This window comes from Chelmon rostratus, chromosome 11 (assembly GCF_017976325.1).
Source record: "Chelmon rostratus isolate fCheRos1 chromosome 11, fCheRos1.pri, whole genome shotgun sequence".
NCBI classification, from domain to species: domain Eukaryota; kingdom Metazoa; phylum Chordata; class Actinopteri; order Chaetodontiformes; family Chaetodontidae; genus Chelmon; species Chelmon rostratus.
The window spans coordinates 26,730,704-26,745,822 of record NC_055668.1 but is presented as its reverse complement, the minus strand read 5'-3'; the positions used below and the strand labels follow the sequence as shown (position 1 = coordinate 26,745,822).

At 46.1% G+C, this 15,119-nt stretch overlaps 1 protein-coding gene across 1 annotated transcript; it reads left to right on the top strand.

Moving 5' to 3' along the window:
• Positions 1-886: 886 nt before the first annotated feature.
• opn4a (opsin 4a (melanopsin)) lies at positions 887-14,494 on the top strand. Its single transcript, XM_041947054.1, has 10 exons — positions 887-1,023; positions 3,217-3,350; positions 4,928-5,131; positions 6,640-6,811; positions 7,004-7,180; positions 7,688-7,795; positions 8,122-8,317; positions 8,399-8,563; positions 9,413-9,472; positions 9,855-14,494. The coding sequence occupies exons 1-10, from the start codon at positions 887-889 to the stop codon at positions 10,017-10,019; spliced, it is 1,518 nt and encodes a 505-aa protein (XP_041802988.1). The 3' UTR covers positions 10,020-14,494.
• The last annotated feature ends 625 nt before the right edge of the window (positions 14,495-15,119 follow it).

Genomic DNA, 15,119 nt, shown 5'->3' with positions numbered 1-15,119 from the left:
AATCCTTTACCCTGCTAACATTTTAATCTGAGTTCATTCAATATAATTAAGTGATGAGTACGTGAAATCATTTAAACGAAGCTGCAGGTAAATATGTAAATCATGTATGTGAATGTGTGTGAATCACGATACTCTGCAGCAGGTGTATGTAGCTGTAGCAGGGACCCGTAAAGCCGAGATTTCAAGTGATTTTATTAAAATTCCAGTTTGTGTCTCAGTCACATCTGACAGGCTGCTCTTCTGACCGACTGGCCTCTGGTTAGCTTCGCCTGACGTTTCTGCTGGCAGACGAGTAATTTATGCCGTTAACGTGCCGGATGAAGAGATCTGAGAGAGGGAGCTCAGAGCTCCGTAATTAGAAACAGTGATGAAGAGCACGTGGAGATATTAGTCTCTCAGAAGGCATTAAGGCCTGTAGCTGGAGATTAGTGAGGTCTGCAGATGTGAAGGTTTTTCACGCCGTGGAACGATAACGTCATCGATACGAAGGACTTTTAAATCTCTGCTTACATCCTGTCACTTCAGCTTCAAAGCAGCGATCAGCGTCTCGCAGCAGGTTTAAAGGTTTAAAAACTGCACAGAGAACACTGAGTGCATTAAGATGTGAGAATAATTAATCATCAGGTCTGTTTGTTCCGTCCAACACGTTCACATCATGGCTGTAATGAACACTGCAGCCTCAGGGGGGTGCTAACAGTAGTGTCTGAGCCTGCATTCAGACCAGAAACAGCCTCATGTTTGTGTTTGTGTTTGTGTTGGGGGGGTGAGTGTTGGTTCAAGTACCGACGAGGTGATGAAAGTAAAACCGGGAAGTCGGTCTGAGTAACAGATCGATGAGAGTTTGAACGCTACTCAATCATTTTCCTGTTTTGTCCTCCAGGTGGCGATGGCGTCAGAGCCCCCCCACCCCTTCCCCACAGTGGACGTGCCCGACCACGCCCACTACACCATTGGCTCCGTCATCCTCGCCATCGGCATCACCGGCATGGTCGGCAACTTCCTGGTCATATACGCCTTCTGCAGGTAGGACAACTTCCTGTGGCCAAATATGGTCACGCTGTTCCTTGAGCCATATTCCATTTTTCCTGAGCTTTCAGCTGTGAATCTGGACTTCCTTCAGATGATGAGACACTTGAACAACATGCGTGTCCACGCCAGAATATCGGGCGCTGCCGTCTCGCACTGGCGACATCATTTGGAGAGTGAGGCTGTGGAGGCCCGCCCACACAGCCGCACGGCCCTGCTGTCAATCTTGACGCCACACCCCTTTTTTAGGGGTCTTTTTTAGCATCAAATAACCAATCGAAACCAATCCTACCCAAACAGACATACACAGCACATACGCGTCCATTCATACACCTGCCTGTACATACCTGTCCTCACACAGACGAGCTTTAGTGCTCTGAAGGAAATCAGACAGTAAAAAGTAAAAGCAGATGAATTCCAGGACGTTTAATCATATGATCCAGGTCAAAAGGTGTGTTTGAGGCTGACCTTTAGAAGAAGATACAGAAGAAGGTGTGCAGATGGTGAAAAGTAATTCAGAGTTCAGGCACCGCAGAGATAAACGCCTGCAGACAATCTGTGTCGTAAGCAACCAGACTTTTATTGTGAAAGAGACAGGAAGCCAGTTTTCTTCTCGTGGTTCCACGTTAGACCACCTGCAGACGATTTAGTGCTTTTTTTTGACAGTTACAGTAATCCACACAGGACGAACACAGTTGGTTTGTTTTAAAGATTCTTCTCACGCACATGATGGAAAATCATAATTACAAGTTGCTGACAGGCAGGAAATGATGAGAAAGCGTCTTTAGTCTTTGTCTGTAATCCCACGAAATGTTTGTGAAGCGTTGTTTTGCTGTTTGGGAGGCTGGACGTCAGTCTGCACAAGCTGAAACGATTTAGTTTTATTCCTTCCTGGTGTTGAAGGTAAGACGAGATAATCCTCAGACGGACTGGAGGTGGAAATAACAGATCCTCCCTGAGACGCTCAGCTGTGGCCTGAGAGGAGGGTGTGGCGTGATGTGATGGACTCTCATGAAGCTGCAGAGCTGTGTGGACCGAGGCTTAAACTCCTGCTGTGACGAGCACAACAACAGAACCGTGAGTCGAGCCGAGTCACGGCCGCTCCGTCTTTTATCTGGAACAGAGCGAGACGAGAAGCTTCAGCACTTTAGATGAGTTTGACTCTTATTGATCGGAGCTTTCGTGGGACAGAAATTGATCTTCTGCTGCTTGATGGGTGTTCCATTGATCAAAGGTTAAATTTAGAACTGAAGCAGCACTAAGTGATTTTTCCATGTCCTCGTCCTCAGAGACACACTTTCTGAGTCCTGACCTCAGAGCTTCCTGTCACATGTCACACATGATCTGGGTCTGAACCCTCGGGGGTCTCCCTGTGTGGGACTCCTCCCACAGTCCAAAGACCTGCAGGTGAACTGGTGGACAACCTACCTGCTTGTTACAGCAGGACGCTCGTCGCCTTTTAGAAATAATAGTTCATATTTAAAGAGTGTTTCTGTGTGTGTGTGTGTGTGTGTGTGTGTGTGTGTGTGTGTGTGTGCGTGTGTGTGTGTGTGTCTGTGTGTGTCTGTGTGTGTGTGTGTGCGTGTGTGTGTGTGAGTGCGTGTGTGCGTCTGTGTGTCTGTGTGTGTGTGCGTGTGTGTGTGTGCGTGTGTGTGTGTGTGCATGTGTGTGTGTGTGTGCGTGTGTGTGTGTGTCTGTGTGTGTCTGTGTGTGTGTGTGTGTGCGTGTGTGTGTGTGCGTGTGTGTGTGTGTCTGTGTGTCTGTGTGTGTGTGTGTGCGTGTGTCTGTGCGTGTGTGTGCGTGTGTGTGCGTGTCTGTGTGTGCATGTGTGTGTGTGTGCGTGTGTGTGTGCGTGTGTGTGTGTGTGCGTGTGTGTCTGTGTGTGTGTGTGCGTGTGTCTGTGCGTGTGTGTGCGTGTGTGTGTGTGTGCGTGTGTGTGTCTGTGTGTCTGTGTGTGTCTGTGTGTGGTGTGTGTGTGTGTGTGTGTGCATGTGCGTGTGTGTCTGTGTGTCTGTGTGTGTGTGCGTGTGTGTGTGTGCATGTGCGTGTGTGTGCTTGTGTGTGTGTGTGTGTCTGTGTGTGTGTGTATGTGTGTGTGTGTGTGTGCGTGTGTGTGCGTGTGTGTGCGTGTGTGCGTGTGTGTGTGTGTGTGTGTGCGTGTGTGTGTGCGTGTGTGTGTGTGTGTTGCAGGTGCCGCAGCCTGCGGACGCCGGCCAACATGTTCATCATTAACCTGGCGATCACAGACCTGCTGATGTGTGTCACGCAGACGCCCATCTTCTTCACCACCAGCATGCACAAGAGGTGGATCTTTGGAGAGAAAGGTACCGACGAGCGCTGGTCTCAGATCAGTTCACTGAACCGGGATAATAAAGTCTGGAACCACAACACGCTAACATTCGGTCACGTCTGTGTTCTCGTCTGTTATCGTCACGTTCTGCAGAGGCAGAAAGTAACTGAGTATATTTACTCAGGTATCTGAGTATCTGCTACTCTCTGCTTCTCCGAACATTGTGCTCTTTACTCAAATGGTCATAAAATCAGATTTCCACGTACGGAAACAACAACAGAAACACTGACGGGGAAAACTTCTGAGAGACTTTACAGATTACAGATTAAAAATTATCACATAATAAAAATATGATGATTCTGTAACATGTGATGTTTCAGATGAAACCAGCAGGTCTGGACCTGTTCAGGTCACGTCTCTGATGAGCTTCAGTTGTAAAGACACGTCTCACATGGGTTCAGAGACGTCACATTATTAACATTATTATTAGTATTATTGGTAACATTTCACAAAAAGCAAAGACAAAAGTCCTTAAACTGAAGATAAATGATGATTTGATCCTCCTGATGGACCCGCAGATCCTCGCTCGCCCCCCTCCCTGCTGACGCGGCTGAAAGCAGCTGCGTTCAAAGTCGACAAGAAAGTTTTGATTTTTCAAAGTGTGACTGATTTTCTCTCTCAGCAACTTTTAAACCTCATCAGGTAGATTTTAAAAAGAACTGAAGTGAACGGCTGCCTGCAGGAGACGGACGCAGAAACCAGACTGTGGTCCAGTTCTCTGAAGGACTGAACGCAGCGTGGAGGACTGAGACTGAGGCCGGAACAGCTGCAGGTTCTGTTCTTCTTCTCCTCCTCCGCCGTCAGCCGTCGCGTCGCTTCTCTTTCCCACCGTGAACGTGTGAACGGGTGAATCCGAGCTCTGAGAAAACAGCGATCCTCCTCCGTCTCCCCAGAGAGACGCCTCGGGGTCGTTTTAATATGACGGCGGGGGCCGGCTTTAATTCCCGGACACGAAGAGGAGGTGTTGATTTATGAAAGTGAAAAACGAGACTGCGAAAGCAAAGATTATTATTTCTCATTAAATCATTTAATAAGCTGTGTGTTTGAGTTTAAAGGGCCAGTTCACCCAAAACACTAAGAAGACTTGTTTCATTGAGCCAAAGTCGAATCTGAACGAGTCAAATCCGTCCTTTAACGAGAAGTTTGATCAGCTGGACTCTGAGCGGGAAGCTAATGGAAGCTAATGGAAGCTAATGGAGGCTAACTGTCTCTGATGTCCATCAGTCCATCATGAATTCAGATCCGCTGGCCCGGGACAAGATTTTGGCATCTGAAGCGTTCTGGTTTATTGTATTGACCAATCACGTTTGAGGACTCACCGGTCAGCTGACGTCTGACGACAGTTTAGCTTTTTATTGGACGGGTTAATGATGTGATGTCATTTCCTGTATTCAGCTCTTATCTCCAGTTTCAGCCTTCAGGTCAGCTGTTCATGGTGGGGGCGGTTCAGGTTCAGTCATGTGATCTAAAGGATGTGAGCGTGTTGATTCTATCCGTCTGCTCTTCATCATTCCGTAATAATACCCAGAATCCTCTTCTGTCCGGCTTTAGGTTGCGAGCTGTACGCGTTCTGCGGCGCTCTGTTCGGGATCTGCTCCATGATCACGCTGACGGTGATTGCCGTCGACCGTTACTTCGTCATCACGCGACCTCTGACCTCCATCGGCATGCTGTCGCCTAAACGGGCCCTCCTCATCCTCATGGCGGCCTGGGCCTACTCTCTGGGCTGGAGCCTGCCGCCGTTCTTCGGCTGGAGTGAGGAGACGCACACACACACACACACAGACACACACACAGACACACACACACACTCACACACACACACACAGACGCACGCACACACACACTCTCACACACACACACACACACTCTCACACACACACACGCACGCACTCACACACACTCTCACACACACACACACACACACACTCACACAGACACACTCACACACACGCACGCACACACTCACTCACACACTCACACACACACAGACACACACACTGTAGCAGATAATGTGTGATGTTGCCTTGTACTCTTCATCTCTGCCTCAAAGCTTTTTGTTCATTTACCCTCAAAATCCCATTTATTATTAGTTCAGTTCGAGTTCACTCCGTTTCCCTCACACACACACACACTCACACACACACGCACACACACACTCTTCTTCGCCTCACCTGGTTTTCATTGTCAGCAGATCGTATCTCTCCTTGTATGTTCATGTAAATCAGGACGTATGGAGGGAACGAGCTCCACGAGCCTCCTGGGAAACGTTTCCAGACTCCGTCAGGACGAGGCAGTGTGTTCACTGTGTGTGTGTGTGTGTGTGTGTTTGCTGTGTGTTCGCTGTGTGTTCGCAGTGTGTTCGATGTGTGTGTGTGTCGTGTTCTTGGGTTTTAGGAGGACTTTGTGTTCTCAGAGAGAAGAAATGAAAGAAAACACTTCTTCAGGAATCAGATTCAGGACTTTATGGGTTCAGGTCTGGTGCAGGTGGGATGAAGGTCCTCACAAGTCTGTGAACCCTCAACCAGCAGGAAACAGGTTTTAATTCTGCCGGAGCCTCAGTGTTTGTTAACATGAAGTATTTTTACTCTGGATAATTTTCTTATCCACACAGAAAAACCCTGAAAGAAAAATGTTGATCAGCAGAAATAAAGAACACAGTCAGACGACGTGTCATTTCAGCTTTCTGGTCTCATAAAACCACAAACTGTTCACACGTTCACATTTACACACACACATGTCACACATACACGACGAGCACACGTTTCCTCTGTACTTCCTGCATATGTGGAAATATATCAGTACTGCAAAGCTTATACTGAATACTAAAACACAAACAAGAACATTCACAGCTCTAAAAGTTTATGTTGACATCAAAAAGTATCATCACACCTATCGACGCCTTTCACACCTGAGTCTGAAGTACTGCAGGTACTGCAGTACAAAAACAGCAGATTCACTGGACAGACTCACATCTCACACAGTCAGCAGGTGACTGCAGCCAATCAGAGCGCTGCAGGCGGCGGTCAGTCGTCAGCTTCGGCGTCGTTCACACAACCAGCAGAACGGGACGAGACCTCCAGGAGACGAACACACAGAGAAACATTGAAGCGCCTGTGTCTGTCTGATCAGCAGGACTCCACCTCCACCCTTCGTCCTTTCAGCCTCGCACTCAGAGGGGCCGCATGGGGGTCCGGGCTCCCGCTGCATGCTGGGACACTGAGGCTCTCTCTCTCTCTCTCTCTCTGTCTCTCGCCCCTCAGGTGCCTACGTCCCCGAGGGTCTGCTGACTTCCTGTACGTGGGACTACATGACCTTCACCCCCTCGGTGCGAGCGTACACCATGCTGCTCTTCATCTTCGTCTTCTTCCTGCCGCTCTTCATCATCATCTACTGCTACGTCTTCATCTTCCGCGCCATCCGCACCACCAACCAGTCAGTGTCTGTGTGTGTGTGTGTGTGTGTGTGTGTGTGTGTGTGTGTTTCTGTGTGCTTCACGAGAGGATTTTTGAAAGAAGTTTAGTTTCAGCTTTTCTGGATTTTCTGTCTCGACACGTTTTAAAGCAGCTGAGAGAGTTTTGTTTTGGGACATCAGAGAGCGCTACAGGTCTGTCCGTGTGGTTTCAGGGCCGTGGGGAAGATGAACGGCAGCGTTCACAGCCACGGCAGCAGTCGGGACTCGGTGAAGAATTTCCACCGGCTGCAGAACGAGTGGAAGATGGCGAAGATCGCTCTGATCGTCATCCTGCTCTACGTCATCTCGTGGTCGCCGTACTCCAGCGTCGCTCTCACCGCCTTCGCCGGGTAAAACAGATGCACACCTGTAACATCAATGAAATGACAGTTTCAAACCTCCAGCTGCCAAATTCAAACGCTGAGGCTTCAGCTGCAGTTTCTTCGATGTCCACTAGATGCTGCTGCAGGAAAGCTCTTTATTGAAGTGAACAGGAAACTCCTGAACACTCCTGTGCAGCCTCAGATAGATCAGTCACCGTCTGCTGATGAGTCTCAGCGCAGATCAAAATAAAATGTTCCATCTGGAGGCATTAGAGCTTTAAAAGCAGGATGATTTGGGGAGGTCACAGGTGAGTCTCAAGCATCACATGACCTCTACCAGTTGTTATAGAAACAAGCTTCTGCGCTGAAAACATAACACAGAAGAAGAAAAGTTGTTTCCAGGCGAGTTCAGCTTGTTTGGATCAGATGGAAGAAGAATTAAGATCGTTTAGTTCAGTGACACAAAGGTCCAGGTGCCTCCGTCCTCCGTGTCTCTGGGCAACAGCTGAACCTTTTCTGTGGTTCCTGCCGCAGGTACGCCGACATGTTGACTCCCTACATGAACTCTGTGCCCGCCGTCATCGCCAAAGCCTCGGCCATCCACAACCCCATCATCTACGCCATCACGCACCCGAAATACAGGTAACACACACACACGACTGGCACACACCTGCTCACCTGTCAAACGCTGATCACTGACAACTTTATCACTTCAGACACTCGCACATGGACACTTTATGGACACTTTATGGACACATGGACGCTGTGACATTTAACCCATTAAGTTCTGGTCCTGATGAGAAACGAAACACTGAATAAATAGTGATTGAAGATGTTTGTCTGTCTTTAGTCAAAAGCAGCGAACCTCGATGCTCCACACAGAACAGCACCAGAAGGCGGTCTGGTTTCACTTTGGACCGCCCGTCCTCGTCCGACCCTAGACTCACGGCCTCTCCGTCTCTGTCCAGGTTAGCGTTAGCCAAGTACATCCCGTGTCTCGGCGTCCTGCTGTGTGTTCGTCAGCGTGACCTCCGCTCGACCAGCAGCAGCTTCATGTCGACGCGTCGCTCCACCGTGACCAGCCAGACCTCCGACATCAGCGGCCAGTTCAGGAGGCAGAGCAACGGGAAGTCCCGCCTCTCCTCCGCCTCCGACAGCGAATCGGTGAGCTCACATCCTTCCGAGCTGTGACGCCGCTTTCGGTGATCCGGCGTGTGCGTGTCAAAGTGTGTGTTTTCCCTGCAGGGTCTGACAGACACCGAGGCCGACCTGTCCAGTATGGGCTCCAGACCAGCCAGCCGCCAGGTCTCCTGTGACATCAGCAGAGACACCGCCGAGCTCCCCGAATTCAAACCGTCCTCCAGCTTCAAGTCCAAGATGAAGAGCCACGACTCGGGCATCTTTGAAAAGGTAACCCTCTGACCTGTGATCAAATCCTTCGCCGTGGAACGTCAGAATGATCGTGTGAACTTTAACAGAGTGTGAAGCTCTCTGATTGGACGTTTCTTACTGAAATGCACCTTGATTCAGTCATTTAAAGAGCTCCAGCTGTCCGTCCCCTCACCTCGTCTCTGAGGACACGAACCAGACTTTTACATGTCCTGAAGTGACTCCGCCCACGGCGTGACTCCAGCACGGACTAGTAAAATCATCGACAGCGACGGCGGCCAAAACTCCACAGGTGGCTTTAACTCACCGCAGGTTTGGGATGTTTTCACTCCTGAACCTGTGAGTCCGGCTGGAATAACAGCCAATCAGGATCGGCCAATCAGCTTTTATCTTGTCTCAAAGAGAAGATTTGCACATCGAGGGTTTATACTTTTTCCTGGCCGACCTTCAGGCGGCGTTAAAACAGCTGGAGAGGATTAAACACGAGATGAGCGCGGCGTGACGCCCGCAGACGTCTCATGTAGGTTATTAACGTTGGATTGAGGAGTCAGGAGGACTCAGCTGAAGCTGAAGCTGAAGCTGAAGCTGTGAGAGCAGATCTGAAAACAGCGTTCGTGTTAATCTGCTGCTTTGTGTTTTTGTGCTCTTTAATCTGCTCAGTGTGCTTTCAGATCAGTCAGAAAATCCTCTTCTCCTTCTGATCTCAATCATTCACTCAATTCTTTTCAGGGCGGATTAAAATTCTGGGTAATTGATCAGAGATGAGTTTGATGAAGCTGATTAAAGGAAGATTAAACTCGACCGTCGATGCTGCCGCTGCAGGATGCTGCTTCATCAGTACGTTAATCAGTTCGTTTGTTTTTCTTCTAGATGTCCTACGACACCGACGCCTCGTCAGCAGGAGTCAGTGAACGCAGCAGCATCCCGAACGTGAGTACAGTCCAACCGTCTGCTTCACTGAGTCCTCTGAGACACACAACCAGTGTTCATGAATATTAATCTACAAACATCAGATATGATAGAGAAACACTGACAGGAACATTTTACTGCACTGTGAGTATTTTTACTTCCACACTTTAGGTACATTTATAATACTTTATTTTTTTATACCTTACCTATGTCACGGGTAACAAAAACACAACAATTCTTATTTTCATGTGATTACACATTCATAAAAACACACTTATGAATATTATATTCAATATTCTGTAAATAGATCGGCCCAAATCTCACACAATGAACCTTTAATGACTTAAAAGTGGAATATTTACTGGAATAAACTGACGAGGTATTGACTGTATGTTCCTGACAGGGCGGGGATTTTGCAGAGGGACACGTGATGAGAGGAACTCTTGGTCGAATCCCGAGCATCGTCATCACCTCTGAGTCCAGCCCCTTCCTTCCCATTGGACGGAAAGGTTCCTGCACGGCCCGCCCCAAAACAGCCAACGGCAATGCAAGGGCGGGGTCTGGATAGAGCCCCCGCCCTCCCAGCTGAGCACCTGCAGTCACCTGACAGCTCACCTCCCTCAGATATTTAGATGTCTAGAGTTCAAACGCAGACGGGTTTCACCTGAAGCTCAGCTGTCAGAGGAAGTCACCTGATTATTGATCAGAACTACAACCAAAACTGGCTGTTGCCGTGGATACGATAAACTATTCAGTGTTCAGCTGCTCTTTAAAAAATAACGGATGAATATGAAGTTTTGGTTGGAGAAAAGAAATCACACAAAAACTTTTTGTCTTATTTACTCTGATTACTCTGGTGTTTTCACCCACACAGGTGTGTTTAACTCTGGCTGATTTCACCTCTGCTCTAACATCGATAACACAAACTAATACGTGCAAAGTCTCTGTGTGATGCAGAGATTCCACCAGGTGCGTCTCTGTGACGTCCCGTCTGAAAGGAGTTTTTGTCTGTTGACCTGCTCAGATTTTGCCGGTCTGGTAGTTTCTCCTCCATTCGTGTGCTTCTACCACGAGCATGTAGGCTACGTAGCTGCACGGTTTCCTTTTTTTTCTGTTTTAATCGTGTTTATTGTCAACCTGAGTCAGCACACAGTGTTTTATTAGAAAATTTACTGGATTCTCTGCAGCGCTCGTGTGTCTGAGTAGATTCAATAACAGAAGAGCTGTAATGAGGCAAATGAAGTGAAACACCTGTGTGGCTGTTTTCCCCTTTAACACTGAATAACCATCGACTATTTTTAACTCTCAGTTTGACCCAAAGAAAATCCTCGAGCACCTGATTGGCTGATACAGACAGAAGGTTTAAAAAATGCCTCTCGTTCTGTCTTCAGGTGAGTTCCTCTGAAGTGGCTGAAGGTCTTTAGCAAAGGTTTTCTTGTGTTTCAGGGAAAAGAAGTATTATTGTATGTGTGGAGACATTATGGGATTTTTCTACAAACCCTGTTTTCTATTGTGTCGCTGTTGTCTGTTGCTTTTCATTTATTTAGCTGTTTTTTCGAGCTCAGTCATGTGACAGGTAGAAAGTTTTTCTGATTCTCTGGCAGTAAACTGAGATTCTGTATAACAGCCAACTGACCGTTGACTAAACCCCTCTCAGAACTAAAAATACAAGCCTAACAGTGTAAAGAATGGGTTTAAGGGAAGCTGAAACACATAGCATGTTAACAAGTTAGCATGCCCTGGTGACTGTTTGATACCTACGGTAGTACCTAACTGTTACTTCCACGGCAGAGGGCATTTAGTTAGCATTAGCCCACATTATTACCAACATTAGCACCTCTGTCCTTCTCATTTACATTTTGGGATGTTTACACTCCGGCAACCGCAACCAAACCTGTAATCCAAGACTAAGTGATAAAACTCTAAGTTCTTTATCCACAGTAATAGTTCCAGCTTGAAACAGAGAATATTTAATAGAACTGACTTTTCAAGGACGAGAACTAGCAGATTCAAATACTGAAATGTAATTGTTAAAGGAACTGCACAATATAAAATCCTCTTGCCAAATTTTCAAATACACTTTTCCACTTTTCCTGGAGGTGCACTCGTAGTTCCATTAAACCTATCTGGTGTCAGTTTTGGATAATATCTGGGTATGATGACAGTCAATAGGATTTTCCAATGAATTTCTCCTCGTTAATTCTGAAGATCTGCAGGCTGCGAATGCGTTTTCATGTTTTTAGAGGTTTCCCTGCACTCTGGTGTTGTTCTCTGTGTTTTTCTTTTTGTACTTTTATTGGTTGCATATATAAAGTGTACATTTTGCTGAAGGTCAGTGTGGTAGAATGTGATTGTTAGTGTCATTACGGGGGTGAAAAGGACATAATTGTTGATTGTAGCTCAGTGCTTGATAAGCTAACCTGACCTGTTGGTTTGTGTGAAGTTATCTGTACATTCCCCAAAAGTCGATCTGAATGTTTCTGTAAAAAAAAACAGACGATATCTGACAAAACCAGATCAAACTGAAACGAAACAACAAAAAGCTGCAACAGCTCAACTGAACTGTTCTAACCTGAAACAAGCTGAACCGTCAGCTAAATGAAGCTAACCTGTTTCACTGCTCCATTATCCAAGTGGAATTAAGCTAAATCAGTAGCTAACTTTCATCAACATGTTTTAGGAGTTAAACTGTTAACAAACCTGAAACAAACAGATTAAACTGCTAAACTGAACTATTAGCTAAACAGAGCTAAACTGTTTAACTGCTGTGTAGTTAAACTGTTAGCTAAACAGAACTAAACTGTTTAACTGCTGTGTAGCTAACCTATTAGCTAAACAGACCTAAACTTTTCAACTGCTGTGTAGCTAAACTGTTGGCTAAACAGAGCTAACTGTTTAACTGCTGTGTAGCTAACCTATTAGCTAAACAGAGCTAACTGTTCAACTGCTGTGTAGCTAAACTGTTCGCTAAACAGAGTTAACTGTTTAACTGCTGTGTAGCTAAACTGTTAGCTAAACAGTGCTAACTGTTTAACTGCTGTGTAGCTAGCCTGTTAGCTAAACAGAGCTAAACTGTTTAACTGCTGCGTAGCTAAACTGTTAGCTTAACAGAGCTAACTGTTCAACTGCTGTGTAGCTAAACTGTTAGCTAAACAGAGTTAACTTTAACTGCTGTGTAGCTAAACCGTTAGCTAAACAGAGCTAACTGTTTAACTGCTGTGTAGCTAAACCGTTAGCTAAACAGACCTAAACTGTTTAACTGCTGTGTAGCTAACCTGTTAGCGAAACAGACCTAAACTGTTTAACTGCTGTGTAGCTAACCTGTTAGCTAAACAGAGCTAACTGTTTAACTGCTGTGTAGTTAAACTGTTAGCTAAACAGAACTAAACTGTTTAACTGCTGTGTAGCTAAACTGTTAGCTAAACAGAGCTAAACTGTTTAACTGCTGTGTAGCTAAACTGTTAGCTAAACGGAGCTAACTGTTTAACTGCTGTGTAGCTAACATATTAGCTAAACAGCTAAACTGTTGAACTGCTGTGTAGCTGTTAGCTAACCAGCAACAAACCAGTTTTAGCTGTTTTTGTTTTGTTTTTAGAGTATTTCGGCCCCAAAATCCCACACTGAGACAGGTAAGACAGGAGACCGGAGAAAAGTTCAACACTTTAATGAATGTTTGCAGAATGTGCAGCGACTGACAGAGTCCAGGTAGTGACTGATCCAGGTTCCCTGGGTGAGCGCAGACAAACAGGAGAGTCAGGGAGGCGAGTTTCTGACAAGCCAAAAACTGACAAACAGGTATTTAGAGTCTTCTCTTTGGTCTTTGTCGTTACCATGTAGGAAGGCAGATGATTCGACGAGTACTGGTCAAAACCGCGGTGCTTAAATACTTAAATACTGTGCAGGCAGGTGAGCCTGGATGAATGCACAGACAGACAGACAGAGAAGAGACAGACAGACAGAGGAGAGACAGACAGAGAAGAGACAGACAGAAAGAGGAGAGACAGACAGACAGAGGAGAGACCGACAGACAGAGGAGAGACAGACAGAAAGATTAGAGACAGACAGACAGAGAAGAGACGGACAGGAGACAAAGGAGGTGAAAACACAGGAGAGACTGCCACAGTTTAACTTCACTATTAGCCAAGTGGAATTAAGCTAAACCATGAGCTAACCTTTAGCAACATGTTTAGGAGTTAAACTGTTACCAAACCTGAAACAAGCAGTTTAAGCTGCTAAACTGAACCACTAGCTAAACGGAGCTAAACTATTTAACTTCTAAAGGAAGTTATGGCTAACTTGAGTCGCTAAGTCGTGTCAATATGTTAATATGGGGCTAATAAGGGGCTAAATTGAGCTTTTTAGTGACCCAAATTTCTTACGGCAATTTAAAGCATGAAGTAATTAAGATAAGATTAACTAAACAGCGCCAAAAATGTTGTTCAACTGAACCGTTAGCCAAGTGGAACTAAGCTAACATATTAGCTAACCTTTATCGAAATGTTTTAGGAGCTAAACGAGGCTGAAAATGCTAGCAAACCTGAACCAAACAGTTTTCTGAGTGAGCTGACCTTTAGCACAGGCTAAACCAAAACCATCAAACTACTAAACAACACCTGAATCCAGCTGCTTCAGGTGTTTCAAGATTACCCCACAACACAAACACACGACTTTCAAGCCGCTTCGACAGCTTTGCTTCAGTATTTGAAGTTTTGAATCGTTGTTATGTTCACTCGTAGGTCTTCAGACTTTTAAAGCTAAACACAAACCTCTGCTGTTCGTCAGTGTTTCTGATCGTTCCTCCAGGAGCGCAGGAGGCGACGACGTGGCAGCGTAACCACGCAGTAAATAACAGCGTTGAATATACAGTAACGATGCTGGCTGTAAATGCAGGCGGTTGGTATGTTAGTTCTTGTGTATTAAAGGTTCTGTTGTGAAAGACTGATGTTTGAAAACAGGAAGATGATTTATTGTAGATGTGTCCTCCTGTTCACTTCACTGTTTCTCTTATTTATTATTCCAAATAAAGATCTTATAGCCACTGTATTCATCGTGGGACACTGTTTGTACCTTCATCACTGCAGAGACAGAAATCCCTCAAAGTCACATACATCCACAATATGACGATTTAAAGATGTCACATTTATGCTTTGGTTTTTGTGCTTTAGAGGTGTTATTGGGTGGGGTTTGTTGTCTCTGTACAGAGTCTGTTTCCCTGATGCTAAACTAAGTTAACCAGCTGCTGACCGACCTCCATATTTCCTGCACGGATATGAGCCAGAAAGTGAATAAATGTATTCCCAAAATGTCAAACTATTCCTTTAAGTAGGCTCATAAGGTCTGAACACTTCCTCCTCCACCTGCAGCAACAGCAGGACCCAAATACAAGGGCCCCCAATAAACTAAAATAACCATGGTGTTGTTATAAAAAGGCGTTTTTGGATGAACGATCACAGTTAGCGCTAAACTCTGTGTTTCCTGTGACCCCTTCACAATAAAATGCACCCCAGGTTTCAGCAGGATGTGTGTTAACGTTAGCAGTGAGTTAATCAGCTGTGACAGGCTGCAGCACAGTGAACAGTGAGGCTGAAACCAATCAGATCAAACCACAAACCATGACCGCAGATCACCTGCTGCTGATGGCAGACCCCGCCACCGAAAATCAACGGCT